The following is a 20,590-nucleotide window of genomic DNA, read 5'->3' on the forward strand; positions in this document are numbered from 1 at the left end:
GATGTAGCCGGTATAAAGATGTACAAGGAAGTGAGATAGATTGCCAGTGTGGCACAGTTAAAATATCCTGCCAATGTGTGAGACATGTTATTAATTTCGATGAAAGATGCGATTGCACTGTGCTTCATCAGTTAGTTTACTGCTGTCAAAGAAAAATAATCCTGTCATCAGCGGCAGTATTACTACTATGAAGTTATACAGTGTAATATAATCTTATATATTATAGAAGATTGTATAATCTATAATATTATTGTGTTTAAGACAATTTAACAGTATAGTTCAATAGTACAATTTACACACTATTTTGAAGACGTGTTCGTGTTTTTCAGTTCCTGACATTCAAGCTGCTAGATGAGATTAAGAGTAAGAGCCCGTGTTGCACTCTGGTCACGGTGTAATCAGCAGGTGATATAGTTGTATTGATTTGGTCGGTGGGTGCATTCGCTTGTGCTCAGTTCTTTTATAAGGTGCTTTGTCTGCCTAATGTTGGGGCTATACTCAACAATCTGACCATTCGTTCTCTGTCTCACCTACCTCCTCTGTCGACCTCTCTCTCTCCCTACTTTAATCTCTTTCTACGTCTCTGCAGATTGAACGTGAAAGGAGAGAATGTACCCAACTCTCATCTACCCCGGGCCATTGGTCAGCATACAGAAACAGCCTTGACAGTGATGTCCAATCAAAAGTCATCAAACCAAGGAGGATGGACTTTTATGGAGGGACATTGGGACATTATGGCCAATGAACCAATGGAGCTCCTGCCATTTCTTCTTTATTGGCAATTGAATTCCTATCTCCCACTATCGCACGCAAAATAACTGACGCTGCCCCGCACAGACACACAGGCATTGGATAAACAAAGGCTGATCAGGTTTCCCGGCTCTACTGGACATAAACCAGCTGACTTTGTCTGATGTCATGCAGTGGCCTCACCCATTTCAGCTCCTCAGGGGGCTGAGCCAATCGGCTGAGGACTATGGGCAGGAGGGTGGCTGACCCCACCAATCCGGTGCCTGCACTTGGGCTGCCCCTGGCGGGAGGGCGATGGGGCCCGCTGTGCAGTGTGGGGGTGCAGACCTCCCCTGGACTCAGGTCCCTTCCCTCCATCAAACGACACAGCAGCCAGCCGATCACCATGCAGCGTCAGCTCACAAAGGGAACAGACAGAACCATGGCAGCGGAGACCAAGGGAGCCGTCAGGGGTAACAGCAAAAGTTTGCCCGTTTCCAAGGAGACCTCTCAGAACGAGATCAACAGCCTGACGCAGGGCGACATGGGCTCACAGGGGTCAGAGGGTGGCGTTTACTGCCAGATCAAAACCCTGCGCACCAATCCCAAAGAGACTAGGGACAAAAGGACAGCTCGGTATGTGAATGGCAGTATAGTAGCACCTGAGGTGGTGGGAGGGGTTTGCAGCGAGGGCAGTGAGGGTAATGACCCTGCGGGAGAACGAAGGAGAGTCCAGTCTCTACGAGGAGAAAACCATCGCTCAGCATTAAAAGCTGGGGGGACATGTACGACGGTGCACGCCACCCCGCCTCGGCCCTGTCGGATGGTGACGACCTCCTCGCCCCGTCTGTGTGGGACATGTGGGAGGAGACAATCACAGGTACAGCCTTGCACCGGTGCCTGCCGCAGGCGAGCAACCAATCACATAACGGAGAGTCAGACTTTGCCGAATCCCCGCAAACAATCGGTCATCCCCAACCAGTCGAGAAAAGACTCCCCCGTCCTGAACTCCAATCACCACGCCAGGACTGCACATACATCATCCACACGCACATCTGTCTCGACTCACTCTCACATACCTCAGGCATCACACACCATACCAAAAGCACACAGTTCACATGGAAATCACTCGTCATATGCTCACACCAAAGCAAAAGACACTAAGCAACAACCAAGGCCCCATTCTGCAGACCTTACTCACTACAAAGACACAGCCACGCAAACAACAGAAATACACGTGCACGACGTACACAACACAGAGAAGAACAAAAGCACGACACACACACAACGAACGCAGACACCCTCCACAGATGTGACGGGGCTGTACTCCCAGGAGCAAAACAGGACCGACCAATATCCTCACTCGCACATGGACCAAAACGGCGGCAAAAGCGCGCACCAACACGCAAAAGACCATGCATACCAACAGCGCCACACATCTTTCCGTGTCTCCCATAAGCTCCCGCCCACAGTTCCTCTCACTGATTCAAACTCTAGCAGCGGCACCGGCCCACCTGTTCCCCAAACCAACTCCCCCAAAGCCACCCATTCCAAGACGGCCACCCCCGTGTTGCAAAGCAAACGCACCAAGCTAAACCCGGAACCAACGTCCACAGCACCGGTCAAGCCAGTGGAGCGTACAAATGAAGCGGCCGTGTCGCTGGACCACAGTCGGGCTGCGGCCTGCACGACACATTCCAGCGTCCAATGCAACGGAGCCCCCGGCGGGTTGCGCGGTGTACACGTAGGGGGTGCACCGGGCGGGCTGGAGGGGCGACTGCAGAGCGTGGAGGAGAACCTGCTGTCCAACCAGGAGAAGATCAAAGTGCTCCTCAACGTTATCCAAGATCTGGAGAAGAGCAAGGCCCTCAGTGAAGGGTAAGAAATGCTAATTAGGGGTGTTGGGGGGAGTTATAGAGGATGGAGTGGAGTGAGTGAGAAAGGTAAAGCAAAGAGTTTATTGCGCTTCTCTTATTGTAATGTACACTGACAAGCATTCGACTCCAGGTATAATAGGTTTTAAATGTCAGGCCCAAGGAGGATTGCAGAAGTGTGTGTGTGTGTGTGTGTGTGTGTGTGTGTGTGTGTGTGTGTGTGTGTGTGTGTGTGTGTGTGTGTGTGTGTGTGTGTGTGTGTGTGTGTGTGTGTGTGTGTGTGTGTGTGTGTGTGTGTGTGTGTGCGTGCGCGCATTTTGTGCTTGAGCGTTCGATGGTGTGCATGAGAGAGAGAGAAAGAAGCTCAGTCCTGTGGGGATTACATACTGTTATGTAGCCTTACAGTCAATAGCAGCATATCCTCTGAACTGACATCTGCTATGGCTTCCACGGTCCCCACAGTAATAGCATTCCTTAGATATCAGCCACAACACACATCCATGGCATCAACCCTCAGATACGCTCTCTCTCTCTCTCAGTACAAATACTCAAAATAGTACTTGTAGGCTACAAGTTACTTTAATACTGCTGTTTACAGTTAATGGCGACGGGCGCTCTCTACAGTGGAGCACTCAGGAAATGGGTCTATAGATATAGGCTAGATCTCTCTGGATCCTTTATCCTTCTTCCTCTTCAGATACCACACACATCTCCATTGTCTCCTCTCCTCTCCGTTGCTTTGTTATTTTTGATCACACCCCTTTCTTCTTGCAGTTTGTTTTCCTTCCAGGCATGCATGAGCCTCCCTCCTTCACTCACACCACCCCCCCACCCCCTGCTTCTTAATTAATGCCCTCTCTTCTTTCACTCACTCCTTTCTTCTCTCTCTCTCTGTCTGCACCTCCAGATATGAATCAAGTCTTTCACCGCGAAGGAGGCGATGAATCTCATCCTGTCCTCCACCCCTCTCTCTCTCTCTCTCACACACACACACACACACACACACACACACACACACACACACACACACACACACACACACACACACACACACACACACACACACACACACACACACACACACACACACACACACACACACACACACACACACACACACACACACACACACACACACACACACCAACCTGCGGCCACTCTCTAATATTCTGATCGGTCCTTTCTCTCCTTCCTCTGACAACCTGTCCATCACATCCCGTCTCCCTCATCCATCTGCTGTCAGCCTGCTATTGTTTCTCTTTCCTCTCGTTCACCTAGCTGTCCATCTCTAGGTCTGCCCCCCAGGCCATCCTTCTCCTCTTCCCCTTTCACCTCTGCTGTCTTCAACGTTTCCCTGCAAATTCATACCTCACTTGCTTTTCCCCTCACATCTCTCAACTCTCTCTCACCTTGTTTCTCAGCTTTCATCACCCCATCTCTCTTGCTAATGCCATTCTTCTATCTCTCAGGTCTCGCTCAAACAACCCTTCTTTCTAGGCGTGCATAGATGAGTGACACATTAAAGGAAACAGCAAATGTCTAAGTAAACGTCTTACTAAGGTGTTTGGCCATGCAGCTTCAATGCACCTTGGCAAAGATTGCACAAGTCTCTTGTCTCTTATGTTGATGAATTGAATCATATGGCTCCAATGGAAGACAGAAATGTTTCATCGTAGGATAAAGGTGATCACTCAGGAAAACTTTTGCATTGATTTGCAGGGACCTCTCTAAGGTTCAAGCATTCGGGCTTGTACCATCTATTCTGATGGTGTACAACACAAATGCACTGGCCCACTTGGTGAGAAATATGGTGACGGGTTATTCATCTGTCCATTAAACATTTTTCCACGTGTCTACTGTAGTCCATTGCCTATTGTTTTTGCACCATTTAACTCTCAAATGTGCAGTTGTAATGAGTGGTTAATGCACTGAATCCCTACCATAATATCCTTCAGTTTTCTATGGACTGTTCTTGCTGACACAGTCTAATCATGTCCAGCATTAACATTCTACACCACCTGAGGAAGTTGTTCTGTTATTCCTTACATACTGTATCGGACTAAAGCCCCAATAACAAAGTCGCTTGTCATTTTGATCCAAAATAGAGGTCAGCTGAGCCTGCTCAGCATATTTATACACGCGTCATCAAAAATGACAGATACCTCTAATACAAGGCTAATCCCTATCAGATTACCATTTAAGATGTGCAATTCATGTTTCAGCAGCTCAGCAAATCTCCTACACACAGGTTAGGCATTGCTCCCGAGTGTGTCTGTGTGTGCGTGTGCATGCGTATGCGCTTGTGTGTGTGTGTGTGTGTGTGTGTGTGTGTGTGTGTGTGTGTGTGTGTGTGTGTGTGTGTGTGTGTGTGTGTGTGTGTGTGTGTGTGTGTGTGTGTTTATGTTTATGTTTTAGATGCTTAGATGCATCCCTGTGTCTGGGAGCAAGAGAAACAGAGCGCATATAAAGGGATTGAGACAAAAACAGAGAAAGAGACAAAAGAGAAGAGAGAGAGAGAGAGCGAGAGAGAGAGAGAGAGAGAGAGAGAGAGAAGGAGGGACGAGGGTAAGAGAGGGAGCATGTGTCAGACACTGTGCCAAAAATGAAAGTACTCAGTGTTGGCTGCCGTAATGAAAGTGTCAGCTGGGCTGAGAGGTTGCCACTGCGTTTCGGCACTCCGTGTTCATCGCCTTCTCCCACAGCGGATACCCGTGTCCCCTCCTGTTGTTGTCCTCTTTGATCAAGATTAGTGGAGAGAACAAAGTCATGACAATAACACTACCATCTCTCTCAGTTTAATTACAGAGATGTAGTTTACCTATCAAACTAGTCTGGCTCCATAAGCACGTACTGTATAGTGTGCAGAGTAGAGGAGGCCCAAAAGTCTTGGCAAAATAAATCGATGTAATTGCATAGAGGCAAGAGAGTGTTGATTCGCATTTTCTTTTTGTAATCTCATCTCATATGGGCTGATAATCTGTGCGTCGATAGACTGTGTACCCTATTTCAAACTTGCTATCATGGCGGGTTGCTTTCATAATGAGAAAAATGTGTCATGTTCAACACAGCCACATGTGTGTGTAATTTATAGCGAGGGACTGCATTAATTTTCACTGAAACATGCGCTAATAGAAGCAGAAGTGCATGGGGTGGTTCCTGCTGCACGGTGTGGTCTTTTCCTGCCTGTGCTGGGGGGAAGTGGGAGTCCCTTAAGGTCCTGTTTCTTTACTCTTAATGGCTGTTATCCTGCCTGAAAACAAGCACTACCCATAAATATTTATATCTACTGTATATACTGTACAGTACACTGTATGTATGAAGGGTATGTGTTTACGTGTATATCTGCCGGTATATAAATACACGCTGCCCATTCATCAGTCAGTTTGAGCCTGTTCTAGCTGTCTACTGCAACTGCACAACTGTATACCAAAACTCACATCCACATTATATATTATAATGTATTTAAACATGTGCATTATTATTATTTATTATATGTTTTCTCTTTCTTTCCACTTTTATGTATTTACTTTTCTTTTGACATTCAGTGTTATTCAATTATACGATTTTCATTATATAGAAAGGGAGTTCGGGTATCTAGTATGGATGCCTCATGGGAGGTCTTTGGGGAAGGTCCAGCTGGGAGGAGGCATGGGACATGCCAAGGACCAGATGGGGGAGGATTATATTTCCACGCTGGCCTTGGAACACCTTGGGAACCTCCAGTAGCTAATGTGGCCAAGCAAAGGAAAGTGAAGTCTGGCACCCGACTCTGGATAATCGGATAAAGATGGATGGATAGTTAAAGAAAAGAAAAACATTTCATCAACCTAAACACACATGGGGGATTTGGGGTGTGCAGTTACTTCACTGTTCATTTGAAACTTCCTGGGATGGAGTTAATGACATCAGAGAAATCCATACTGTGTGAAGTGGTGAGTCACAGAGAGGTGCTCAATACTAGGAGGTTTCCAAATACTTTTCTAATTGTCTACACTTTCTGGCACTCGTACTGCTCAACTGGGCGAAAGGCTGCTGTGCTAAATCGAAGTGAGGGCACCCATCGCCAGCCATCTGGCATAACACAGGCCAAACCAAGCAGACAAATCATTTAAAAAAATACTATTTGGCCTTTCAGTCGGGCTGAAATGTCCCGAGCCAAAACGAATGCGACACAGAAAAGTCATCTCAGTTTAACTCTCACAGTTTAACTTAACACTGTTAGTTTAACTCTTAGAGTTGAATTCTCTGTTACTGTAAATGAACACTTAGTTTAACAGTCAAAGTTTAAAGCCCATGCAGTCTACACCTACACAACTAATTGCAACTTGTATAACCAGTTGCAAGAAATTGCCGCGGTCTGGACAGTTGCAGACCGGTGCAATTTGGGGATACTGGTTGCAAGTACAGTTGCAAGTATAGTTGCATTGGTGTGGACTGGCATTAACTCTCAGTTAAAATAACACTGGGAAATTGCCATGTGAATATACTGTATATCCCCATCCTCCCCATTAGGGCATTCACGAATAGTGATTTTTCAAAGTATTCGAATAGTTGAATATTCGACAGGAAATATACATATATATTTTTTCATCCAGTAAAAACTAGCAATTTTCTGTCTAGTATAGTGACAGTTGCAGTTCCATCATGACATCGAGTTTGCCGGCTGGCCGCTGTTTTTCCCACTGGTAATTAGTTCCGGGAGACGAAACGAGACGCATGACATCAGTATAGAGCATTAACCAATTCATCCACCAGGGGCATTGACAACTCATTCTTATGACTTCCTATCTAGCCAAGCTGTATAAACCATGAAGAAATAATATTTCTTTTAAAAAAATAAAGAAAAAATTTAAATAAAGAAATAACCGAATATTCGACTTCAGTGAACAACGTCGAATAGTGACTTTGATATTCGTATATTCGAATATTCGGTGAATGCCCTACTCCCCATGTTTGACTGATTTGGATTGTATTCATTCTTTTTTACAGTCGCTGCTCCTATAGGACTGGCCAGGACATCAATAACTGCCCCACCTGTCAGAAGACAGCATGCATCATCTACAGGTACTGTACACTGCTGTTGATAATAACCTTACAGCATTTTTAAGCCATTTTCATCACTCAGTAGTACATAAGAGTATTGATCGACACCATACAAACTCCTCCTAAAGAGCAGAAGTCTACATTATTTTTCCTTCTATTAATAGTATTGATTTGAGTCAAGCAAGTTTCAACAGTACACAGCAATATGGGTAAATTAAGCTGGGGCCGCAATATGTATGCTAATACCAGAGTCTCTTTACTGGCCGTTTCAATCTCTCTCTTATTGTCCAAGTCTCACAAACCTTCCCTTAGTAATAACTGCATTATTTATACATCCTGACTGTCTTATTAATACAAAAGCCATGGACTGAAAGTCACCCCATTCATCCACAGCTACATCAAAACACATTGCGCATATTAGAGATAACATTCTTGAATGTTATTAGCACATGAAACAGTGTTGTTCAGTGGCTCTCCCATGAATTAATTCACAGCCTAAATGATAATTCTTTTTTTGAAGTCATTTTACAGTCCAGCTCCCTACCCCTTGCTGTGTGCCCCAATAATTGCACAATTCACAGATCCTCAAGCTCTGACTCTTCCACAGTTAGATATAGCGTTAGTCACACTTCTTGCTTTTTGTCTAATCATTTCCTTATATTGGATAAACCAGCTCATCTTCTTGTTCCATATTGTGGTGTTTGTGTCTATGTTTCGGTTTGTATTCTAACTTTCATCTGCACTTTCTTCTAATCGTCAATCCCCCCATGTCTATCGTCAAGCAAAAATCATCTACAGTATATCCAACTGTACATGTATGGCTCCTTTTTCCCTCAATATATAAATAACAATGGAAACTTGTGGGCATGATGTACTGTAATTCAAAATATTGAATATCTATATCATCTTTATCTTCACATTTTGGTCTGACTATTAACTCTATAGGTCTTGAAATGTTTTTAAAAAATCCCTGGATTCCTTGGATTTTCTTCACTTCACCAACACTGAACTACAGATTTTTGAAGCGGTCATAGCCGCCTCCTAGTTTTGACTTAGTGTGTCCCTGCATGTGTCTGTCCCTATGCAGCACGAACAGCTGCAATACCGCTGGGTGACCAAGTGGCGCTGTTGAGCAGCCTAGACACATTGAGGGGCCTCGAAACAGAACCCATATGGGGACACACATTCTACAAATGTTGTTGTTTCCTGCAGAAACATTTCTTGAGTACTTTGTGAGTCATGTGACAAGGACAGTCAAACAGGGATTTGACATTCCAAAGATGACTTCTAAAGTAATAAATAAAATCAATCAATCAACGAACTCGTTTCCTACAGAGGATCGCCCCAATGGTCAATTTCAACACACTGAAGACCATAGCTGGTGCAATAATCCAGCCCCTCTTTGACTACGGAGTCCATGTATGGTATCGTGACGCCCCACAAGCCCTGAAAACAAAACTCCAAACAGCCCAAAATAAACTAATTAGGGTCCTGCTTAACCTTCCCTATCAGACTCACCTCACCGCTACTCACCAATTAAGAGTGGGGTGGCTCAGAGTAGATGACAGAGTACAGCAACTTGCAATGGGCCTGGTGTACAAGATACACTACACCACTATGATACCCAAGTACCTGTCAAAATACTTTATAAACATTAAGGATGTCCATAATTATAACACCAGAGGCAGCGCCACAGATCACTTCCAACCCAGAGTAAAAACCAACAAAGGGTCAAACTCGTTTTTCTGCTATACCACCACAATGTGGAAAGCCTTACCGAAGGCCATAAAGGAGTGTGGATCACTAGCATCCTTTAAAATTGCCCTGAAAAACCACTTACAGGCAGCAGCCGTTCGCAACTGGTAAAGAAAATGAACCTAGCCCAACCCAACCCTCCCCTCCCCTCCCCTGCCCCTTCTTTGTATATACTGTTTGTTTAGACTTACTGTTTTTTTTTGTTTTTTTTTCTTTACATATCTACTGCATAGTACTGTGTTCTATTTGTCTGTCATTCAATGTTATATGAGATACTTCAATGGTTTCCAGTGGAAATAAGCTTAGTCTTTTCATGGATCTCCTTTTAGTAGACCTTGTACCAGTGAACTGTACCGTCATGAAACTGTACCTTTTCCTATGCAAACTTCTAATAAAGTCTTCAATCAATCAATCAATGAACACAACATCCAATCAACCCCACATTGGAATCACATGTTGAGGGGCCTCTATAGAGAGCACCAACTCCAAAAGCACTTTCAACTCTGTCCATGGGAGCCCCACAAATGAAAACTGTTACAACCCACCACCTGGCTAGGCAACCCAGCCTGGCGGAGATATGTGCGTACCCATTTCTAGTTGTATGGTGGGTTTGTTCATGTGCTAGAAGTTGTTGAACCCTTGAGACCTATTTCACAATACAATGAGAATAATTGGAATCATTATATCTGCTTTATTGCTCTCAGAGAGCAGAGAAGCAATAGTTGAAGATTACGATTATCATGCCCAAGCTACTGTATGCCTGGTATGCCACACACAATTCTGCCCTAGATCAACATTACTTTAAATACATTATAGGCCAATTAGGGAGGTGCTCATTAGGTGTTTGCACAGCGTGCTTCGTGTTAATCCATTGCCATGAGGATAATTGTTGGCCCACCTGCATCCAAAGACAGCGCCAGCAAATGTATTGATACTAATGTACGAAGCATAATCTGGCTTTAAATCTACTTTTAGTTGGCAATGTGTGGTCATTTAGTTGTTAAGTGCAGCGATAAAACAGAGCTTGAAAAACATAGCAATAAAACACAATGAGAAAGAACAGAAAGAGAAGATCAAAACAGCGATATAAATCTGTGCTGGGAGATAAAACATGACCGCATAGGGCTTTATATATTAAAAATAGAATTAAAAGACGATCTCACCTCAAAGCAAACAGAAGCAATCTCCAAATCAAATAGGCAAAAAGATTGGATTCAACATGTCATATGATGAAGACAAAATATTCAGAACAGGGTATTTTATCTCTCTGCATGGTTTTCTCCCAAATCTCTCTAATCCATCTTTTATATTCATCTCTCATAATTTTCATCTTCATGTCTCTCGGCCCCTTTGCAGTTTATCCATACAGTATTCTGACTTCCATACTGTATACCCACTCAGTCCGTCTCCTGTGGAAACCTCTTTGTAATTAAACACAGCAGGAGGGTCCGTATCCAATGAGCACTAATGAATACTGAGGGGAATGGGGACGGACAGACGGACACATTCAAGACGCCCCCCAAAAACAAACTTCAAGCCTGTATAGACAACATTCCTGGCCGATTGCAGGAGGGAGGCCCCGCCCCCAAGTCGAAAGGGAACTTCCGGGTTCTGTCAGGCATGCATATAAACAAGAGGCAGTCACACACTCACACTCACGATAACATAACAACCTGGACTCACACTACTACTTTGCTTTCGTTATCTTTGATTACCTTCTGCTACAATGCCAACACATTGTGCAGTGCGTGGCTGTTCTAAGACTTCTGACCATCTGAAAGCTTGGCTTAATCAAGAGTGTGTGATCCATCTACCTAAGACCAAACAAAATTGTCCATGTCCTCCTATGTATGCATTCCATCAAATACCAAAAGATGATGTTGCATCTCGGATGTGGCTGAAGAATTTGAATTTGAAGAAACCACCGAAAAGGGTCTTTGTTTGTAGTTTTCACTTTGTTGACAAAAAGCCAACTACTGCAAACCCATACCCTGAGCTGTATTTGGGTTATGAACGAGAACCGAAGAAAACGAGACGACAGCTAAACCGAGTTGATCGCCAGACTGACCATGGATCTGAAGGTAAGAAAGCTGAAAATGGATTAATTTAATAGCTTAAGTAATTGTTTTGTGATGCTCTCTTTTGAGGTTAGCACTATGCTATATGTTAGCGGCTAACGTGGGCTTATACATAATTACCCCTTTGTGTTGACATGACCACACTGATACGACATAAACAGGCATCTTTTAAAACATAAATAAGCCACTTTAGCCCTATGTTATGGCTGGGTTATTTGAAAATAGCCGATCTACAATGACATACATACAGCAAGCTACAAGCTCACAACGCGTCGCGTTGTGAAAAGTATCAATACTATGTATTGATACTTTTACTTAAGTAGAAATGCGAGTACTTTTTCCACCACTGTGGCACACTAACCTTCAAAAGTATTCAATATGGCAGCTCACATGTTTATTTGCCAGTGCAAACTGTGGTACATGTGTTTACCTCTGCCATATGTATTACCCTGTTCATAAATGTTTGGCTAAATCCTTGTGTTCTCTCTGCCCCATTGTAGAAACATCCTCATGTGACCCAGAAACAGGTGCACCTGAACAACCAAATGCTCAGCCTGCACACGCTGATGGTAAGCAAGCTATTTGTTGTTTTTTTTTTAAATGTTTTTGTCTAACTTTAGTCAACTGTTGCAACATCAACATAGTTTTGTCCACATGTTTCACACTAGTGAATTATGGTCTATGCATTTATTTAGCATTCCCATACAAATGCAATGTAAAGATGCCAGGCACACCCTCCCATTCACACTGTGCATTGTTGTGCCAATGTCTTCATTTTGATTGCCAGGTAGACAATGGTGAGGCCATTTAATTTACACTCCCATACAAATGCAATGTGACGATGCCCGACACACCCTCCCATTCACACTGTGCATTGTTGTGCCAATGTCTTCATTTTGATTGCCAGGTAGACAATAGTGAGGCCATTACATTCAAATGCAATGTAATGATGGCAGACAATAATTAGTATCACATGCTCAATGCTGTAGAATTATTTGATTATAATGATATGTTTTTTTTTCTTTCTCTGACCTGCTACCCTGACAGTTTGTCAGACATGTGCCACTAAGCCTACATACAGAGATGCTGGAACACAGTGGGAAGACCCCTCGCTGCTTGATCATGCCTACAGTTCATCAACCACCAAAACAACAAACAAAGCTACACAGTGTGATGCAGGCACAGTGGCTGATCAGGCGAGCACCATGCTTCTTGGCGATAACGAATCTCTGTTGTTCACTGGATTAGTTCTGGAGCACTTTTACCTTTTGGTGACCGTGTTGACTCCTTTCAGAAAAAATACTTTCACCCTTCCAGTTGTCGACCAAATTCTGATGACACTTATGAAGTTAAAACTGAACCATGTATTAGCAGATATCGCTCAGCGTTTCAATGTCTCTCAGAGTATGGCAAGCAGGGTCATTGCATACTGGATCGATTGTATGGATGAGGAAATCTCACCGCTTGTCTCCTGGCTACCCAGAGACACACTCAAAGATAACATGCCATTGCCATTTCATAAGCATTACGCACAAACAACCTGCATCATTGACTGTGCGGAAACTTCTCTGCAGAGGGCCACAAACCTTGACTGCAGGAGTGCCACATTTAGTCACTACAAAGGCACCAACACAATAAAGTATCTGGTCGCTGTTTCTCCGTCTGGCATGATCATGTTTATTTCAGATGCATATGCTGGTAAAAGCAGTGATAAGTACATCACAAGGAATTCTGGATTCCTGGATCACCTAATGCCTGGTGATGAGGTCATGGCAGACCGCGGCTTCACTATCCAGGGCTTGTTACGAGAAAGACTAGTTAGATTGAATATTCCTGCATTTACTCGCAGGCGTGCACAGCTGACTAATGAGGAGGTCACACGCACCAGGCGTGTTGCAAATGTGCGCATTCATGTTGAACGGGCCATCAGAAGGCTCAAAGTGTTTAGGATTTTATCACAAACTTTCCCCATCAGTTTGATACCAAAAGTGGACAAAATCCTGAGAATATGTGCTGCCCTAGTTAACCTGAGGCATGCACTGATCAAAAACGTGTCTCCTGAGACTTGAGTGGGTGTTTCAGTTTCAGAGTTGATTTGCTGTTTTGCTTTGTTTTGATCTCATGTACAGTATGGATTTTTTTCCTCATGTATGATTTTCCCAATAAAGTCTTTTAAAATATGAATTGGTGTTATTTCTTTACAGCTTGAATGCCCATGGTGTTTCCCAACATTTTAGCTTGTGACCACAAAGAGAAATTACATGTTTGCCTGGGAACTAAACGAGTGAAAATAGCAGATCTACAAGCTTGTCGCTTTGCAGTGAGCTGGTGGATTGGCTATTTTCACTACCTCTTAAACATTTGCATTCTAATTTATTCACAGGATTTTTAGTTATCTAATTTCTTTAACTGAAATTACTCAGGTAATTGCATTTTTATTTTAGCTTTTTGGGTAATGTTTTGAACTAAATGATCACTGTAATAAACCCAACACAGTAATGACTGTCAAGTGAGGTTTCTGTCAACTGTTGTGACTTTGCAACATCAACATTTTGTCCAGATGTTTCACACTAGTGAATTATGGTCTATGCATTTATTTAGCATTCCCATACAAATGCAATGTAAAGATGCCAGGCACACCCTCCCATTCACACTGTGCATTGTTGTGCCAATGTCTTCATTTTGATTGCCAGGTAGACTATGGTGAGGCCATTTAATTTACACTCCCATACAAATGCAATGTGACGATGCCCGACACACCCTCCCAGTCAAGTTTTGTCAGTTTGCATGTTTGCCTGGGAACAAAACTAGTGAAAATAGCAGATCTACAAGCGTGTCGCTTCACACTTGAGCTGGTAGATTGGCTATTTTCACTACTTCTTAAATATTTGTATTCTAATTTTCACATGTGATTTCAAGTTTAATGATGCTTGCTTTCAGTTCATTTAAGCTGATCACTGTAATAAAACCAACACACAGTAATGACTCTCAATCAAGTTTTATTTGTCAGTATTCAAGTGACAAGTTTCAAATTTCAAGAAAAACAACAACACTGCAACCAGTCTATGCTAAATAACACTGCACACACAAATAGCAAATGAACAACTTCAGGGTGATTTCACAATTGTGCGATATGCAGGACAAAACTCTAAGTCTCCCTGCAAAAACTCATCCACAATTCTTGGGAGCATGTGGGCAAAATAGAAGCTACGCAAACGTGCAACCTGCTGCTGGGCAAAGACAGTGTCAAATGGTACTGGGATTTCTACGTTATCAGAACTGCTCCACAACATCCAGCTGTCTCAATGAAGCCTTCGTCGGTTACCAAAACCCACGGACCGTGGGCGTCGTTATTGAGACACTGGCTCGGTTCAACACTGGCCTTAAAAAAAATAAAGCCGTCCAGTTGATGGCTTAACACAACACCAACTTTTTCGCCGTGGAGATACTGATATGCCATCGTACTTTTAACAGCGTCCTGCTGAACGTCATCGACAGCCGTTGATGTCATCAAGTAAAATACCATTTTGTCTAACGTTATGTCCGGCCATGTCGTCATGTCGTCCTTCCAAGTATGGACTGTAGATGGGTGTGGAATCGTCAAAACCCCGTCTCGTATCAGCTGAGTGGATGAATGTTGCCATTTCAGTGGCATCGTGGCAAGTAAAAAACAGAAAGTAGTAAAAACAAGCACGTCCAAGCGGTCCGATCAGCTGGTGGGAGAGTGAGCTGTGACGAAAGCAGGAAGTCTATTTACGACTGAGCCCAAAAAAGGGCTTCCGGTCGGAAGTAGGGGGCGTGGCCAGGCATGTTGTCTATATAGAGTACAGCATGTAGAGTAGGTGTACTGTATACCCACGGCGGTCTGCTGTCATAATCACCTTCCACACATACTGTATAGGACTGTATAGGACATGTATAGGACATACTGTAGGCCATAGAGTATGAATATTGACTCGTATTCAGAAGCACACACACACACACACACACACACACACACACACGCACACACGCGCGCGCACACACACACACACACACACACACACACACACACACACACACACACACACGCACGTGCACATGAGCTCCACAATAAACAGGATATTCTGTAGGCCCTACAGTGGAGGGTACTACAGAGACCACAGCAGTGATTTCCTGGGGGGTAGAAAAGGCGCCATTCCATGAACGGTTTCTTTTAAGCCAGATAAACCATACTGTGTACATCCAGAAATACATTTCCTCTTGCTATGATGTAAATCACAATGGACTTGTTATGCAAATCTATTGCATTGCAGGCACATACTGTAATAAACCAGATCAGTGCATGTACCCAGTTCCTTTTGTAATTGTATACACTGAGATCAGTTTTCAACTGATCACAAATCTGACTTTCTTCAGCTGTAACCCGCTTAGTTTTAGTCTTTTATTTTCCCATTACCTGGTGCTCTTCCTTATTACCAGTCTGATTTCTCTCTCTCTGGTCTCATTGATGGGGGGGGGGGGGGGGGGAGTTCTTTCATGTTCCATCTCTTGCTCTCTCCCTCTCGTTTGCTCTCTCTCAGGATAAAGCCGATCAGTGCAATTCCATTATATCTGCTACGTTACTCATGCGATGACACATGCACACTGATACAGTAGCTGTGTGCAGAGTGAACACACACGTACGCGTGCACACACACACACACACACACACACACACACACACACACACACACACACACACACACACACACTCTCTCTCTCACAAACGCGCACGCACACACACACACACACACACACACACACACACACGCACATAAATATAAATATATTATAACTGTGGAATGTGTGCACATACAGTTAATCTGTATGAAAGAAAATCTATCCATTTATATAGGATTTACATATGTTTGCACACATATGCACACACAACCACACGCAAGTGTAGATATGTGCACGTAAAAGATTCCACTTTCACACTCTCAGATGTTCAATTAACACTGGATTTTGCTGTGTATACTGTAGTGTAGACACACACTGAAACACACGGCTACTGTCCAAACACACAGACTTGAGATGAAGGGAGCTCCAATAATTTTGTCGGAAGGGTAATTGTCTTATGTGTCTGTGTGTGTGTGTTGGTAGACACCGAGGACAGACACGGGAACAATGACAGGGAGACGTTGGAACACAATGCGTGGTGACGGCAACATCCAGCCTAATGATTCGCAGGGAAAAAGGGACGTTTGTTTGATGCAGACTCACTGCGCCCATCATCGCTCCTAATTACTCTGCATGACAGACAACGGGCGTCCATCAAAACACACAACATCAGGACCTCGTGCATGCACGTGCAGCGTGTGTACATTAGGTAGTCATCAGCAGTCATCCGTGCACGCTCAAATTCAAAGACTCAAGGGCACGAGAGTTCCATCGCTTTCTCTCCTTCACGTACAGTACATGCATGTACTGTACATGAAAGCGTGCACATGCACACGAAGATGCTGATGATGGCAGCCCCAGGAATGAATTAAGAATAGCAGCATTTCCCCTGTGCTATAATCCTATGAACAATAGTGGGGGGGTGCACAGAGGGAGCGAGAGAGAGAGGGGGAGAGAGAGGGAGCCAGAGAAAGAGAGAGACAGAGGGCCAGAGGGACGCAGGGACAGGACAGGAGGAGTTAGAGATAGTCACAGAAAGATGAAGACAGAGGTTAGGAGAACGGTGGAGGACGTTAGGGTTGCACAGAGTGCAGACAGACAGACAGAGAGGTGACAGAGAGACACAGACAGGCAACGAGAGAGAGAGAGAGAGAGAGAGAGAGAGAGAGAGAGAGAGAGAGAGAGAGAGAGAGAGAAAACAGGATAGAGGTATGCCTGCAGAACAAACACAAGGAACAGAGTAGGTCTGGATTCTCAATTCTAAAGCAGGACACACTGAGTTGAGGGAATGTAGGACAGGTGTCCGTGCATGTGTGTGAGAATGTGTGTGTGCGTGCGTGCATGCGTACTCTAAGTGCACACAAGTAGGTAGTAACCTACCTACGAACAAAGTGTGCGTGCGCGCGCGCGTGTGTGTGTGGCAGGAGGGCTGTCCCTTCCTTCCTCGCCTCATCATGTGCCTCATTAATTCCAGATGCTCAGCACTATGCAACTGTGCCTTCATATGTGCACCGTATATATACACATACACACACACACATGCAAAAAACACAGTAAAACAAACACACAAACACACACAGCCAAGGCTAAATCATCTCAACACTCCACTCGCCAATGTCCTGCTGCGATGGACACATCAGAAAGATGGTGGGAGAGGATACTGAGGGAAATGAGACCACCACAGAGAGAGAGGTTCTGCTTTGAACACATCAGGTGTTCTTCCCTTCTCCCCATTCCTTATAGCTGCTTCGCTCATGTCTCCGGTCTGTGATCTATCGGAGCATGAAGCGCAAGAATGCTATGGACGTGGAATGAGTGCTGAGTTGGGGCCCGTTTTTTAAGTATGTGTGCATCTGTGTGTGTGTGTGTGTGTGTGTGTGTGTGCGTGCGTGCGTGCGTGCGTGCGTGCGTGTTTGTGACTGTGAGTTGTGCACAATGTGAGGGCAGAAGAATGATCTTACATGAATGTGCATGAGGACGTGTCAGCATTTTTGTGAAAGCCTTTTAATGGCAATAAAACCTGCCTTTCACCTCTTACTCCCGCTCTCGCCGCCTCTCATCTCCTCCCCTTTCATTCTCTCTTTACTCCCCAACTCACCCCGTCTCTCCTCCGCACATTATATTTCATCAGTTCTAACACCATTCATCTATCCCCCCCCACCTCTCTCTTCTCCCCACTTTCACCCTTAACAAATCTCTCCTCCTTCAAATCCTTACACTCACCCCTAAATATGCAATTTTGCTGCCACTGTAAACTACTTTGTAACAAATTTGTGCAGGAAAACGTGCTTTGATAACATTGATAACTGGAGATCACTCAATTTATTCACCCACTCCCTCTCCCTCTCACTATTTCTCTCTCTCTCTCTCTCTCTCTCTCTCTCTGTCCGTTTCCTCCAGTGTGGAGCATGATTTCAGACAGCAGGAGGGACGCTTCCAGGGGGTGATGGAGGCCCTGGATGGAGACTGTGACACGACCACATCCACCCTAACCAAGCCCACCGCGGCCCCGAAAGCCAACACCTCCTCTTCCTCGGCCTCCACGCGCCCCAGTGCCAAGTCACGGGTCAAGAAGCTCCGCAAGAAGTGCTTCTGGTGGCTCTAGAAGGGAGGTGTCCCCGTCCATGCACAGCTCCGCTGGCCAGTGTCCAGCGGTGATGTTTCAGCGTGAGTTTCTGCATTTTAAACAAGTGGATGACCTCAAAGCCCCATGGCCGTAAGAGGCACGCTTGCAGTGTGGTGCACGTACGAAGTGGAGCAGGATTTCCTATATCAGTGCCTCCCTGACACTGCTGTCCATGACTCTCTGTCTGAAAATACACTGACAGGCCGAGAGTAAATGAAGAAGAGTAAAAGAGGGGAAGAGCAACGGAATAGGAGGAGAGGTTGGACATTTTCTCCCAGACGCATGCCATTAGGCTCTGTAAGAGGGCTGTCGAGGAGACTCTCCCTTTTCACGGCGGGGGGAAATAGACATTACCAGCCGATGTGCAACTTTCCACCCTACTGAGCAAAGAAACCTTTCTAATGGAGGAGGGAAGCACTGAAGCTATACACGACTGGCTAGTTTACTTGCTGGAAAGATGGATGGATTGATGGACGGACGGACGGACGGACGGGCGGACGGACGGACGGAGAGAAGGACAGAGGTGTAGATGGAGTAATGCCAAGACATCAGCTGCAGTGTATCTGTACAATAATACAGATTCACAGCGATAAACAGGAGCATTGAAATGGGCTTGAAATCCAATGAACTCCAAAATCCAATCACAATAAAGGTGTTGAGAGGGTACTTTGAGTCTTGGCAAAGACTTGGCAAAATGAAAGTTGGATTCAATTTAACATGGGAATGATATAGCAAATGAGGGAGAACCTTATTGCTCTTTTCGAGAATATTAAAGGTTTCAATCAATAAGAGGACATATTTAAAAAAAGAAATAAGGCTGTTGAGCTCTTGAGGAACTTGAGTTGAATAAGAAGTCTTGTTGAAAGGATATCAGGGTTTTGGAGAGCACAATGGGGAATCAATTCGGATCCTATGTGTATTTTTTTATTTTATTTATTTATTTTTGCATTGAATGACAGATAATCCACTCATCAAAGACTGACAAGCCATGCTGGCCAATCACACATTCTGTCGAGCTCATTTGATACAGAGAATGATTACCATACTGCACCACAGTGTTTCACTGTTTCACTAATACTGTATATTCATTGTTCCCCCACGCGCACACACACACACACACACACACACACACACACACACACACACACACACACACACACACACACACACACACACACACACACACACACACACACACACACACACACACACACACACACACACACACACACACACACACACACACACACAATGCTGGCCCCGGTTCACATGTTCCACAAATTAGGAGCTACAATTTGCTTGCCAGGCAACACTATTATTTAACCAATCCATTTCCAAAGAGACGGTCCTGGCCTTGTTCTTAGGCTGCCCCATTATGTAAGGCACCCACAATATCCATCTCTTCCTTTCGCTGTGCTGTTGCAGCTGTTTGTTAACTGTTACACTTCACATGTACAATAAAGGTGTGTATTTTAATCTGAAGGGTTCGTTGTTGTACAATGCTTTGGACCAAAACGGGCAATCGGGCATAGATGATTCTCTTTTTTAATTTTTGGAGCTTTTCTACCTTTATCTGACAGTACAGACTAGAGAGGGTGGGGGAGTGACATGCAGTAAATGGTCTGCAAATTGAACCCCTCGGCATTAGAACCTAAGTAGTATGTGTTCTAACCATTTGGACTCTTGGGTCCAGTAGCTTCAGTCGACTGCGCGGTCAGAAAAAATCACTCGCTCTCTGGTCCAATATACTGTAGGCCTATGAACCAGTAGACCATCTCAGGCCGAGCACACTGCACAGTTGGAAACGATAAACACTCTCCAGTCCAGTACACTGCATGGTCACT

General features: G+C 44.5%; 2 protein-coding genes across 2 annotated transcripts in view; one reads left to right on the forward strand and one right to left on the reverse strand.

The window, feature by feature from the left end:
• Positions 1 to 20,590, reverse strand: part of dock2 (dedicator of cytokinesis 2) — a 126,010-nt gene that overhangs the window by 60,600 nt on the left and 44,820 nt on the right. The gene's annotated exons all lie outside the window — the stretch shown is intronic.
• On the forward strand, positions 977 to 18,725 carry insyn2b (inhibitory synaptic factor family member 2B; the record flags this gene model as incomplete). Its single annotated transcript, XM_080746095.1, has 3 exons — positions 977 to 2,607; positions 7,593 to 7,667; positions 18,521 to 18,725. The coding sequence occupies 3 exons, from the start codon at positions 977 to 979 to the stop codon at positions 18,723 to 18,725; spliced, it is 1,911 nt and encodes a 636-aa protein (XP_080602221.1).

This window comes from Nannobrachium achirus (genome assembly GCF_963921795.1).
Source record: "Nannobrachium achirus genome assembly, chromosome: 17".
Lineage (NCBI taxonomy): Eukaryota > Metazoa > Chordata > Actinopteri > Myctophiformes > Myctophidae > Nannobrachium > Nannobrachium achirus.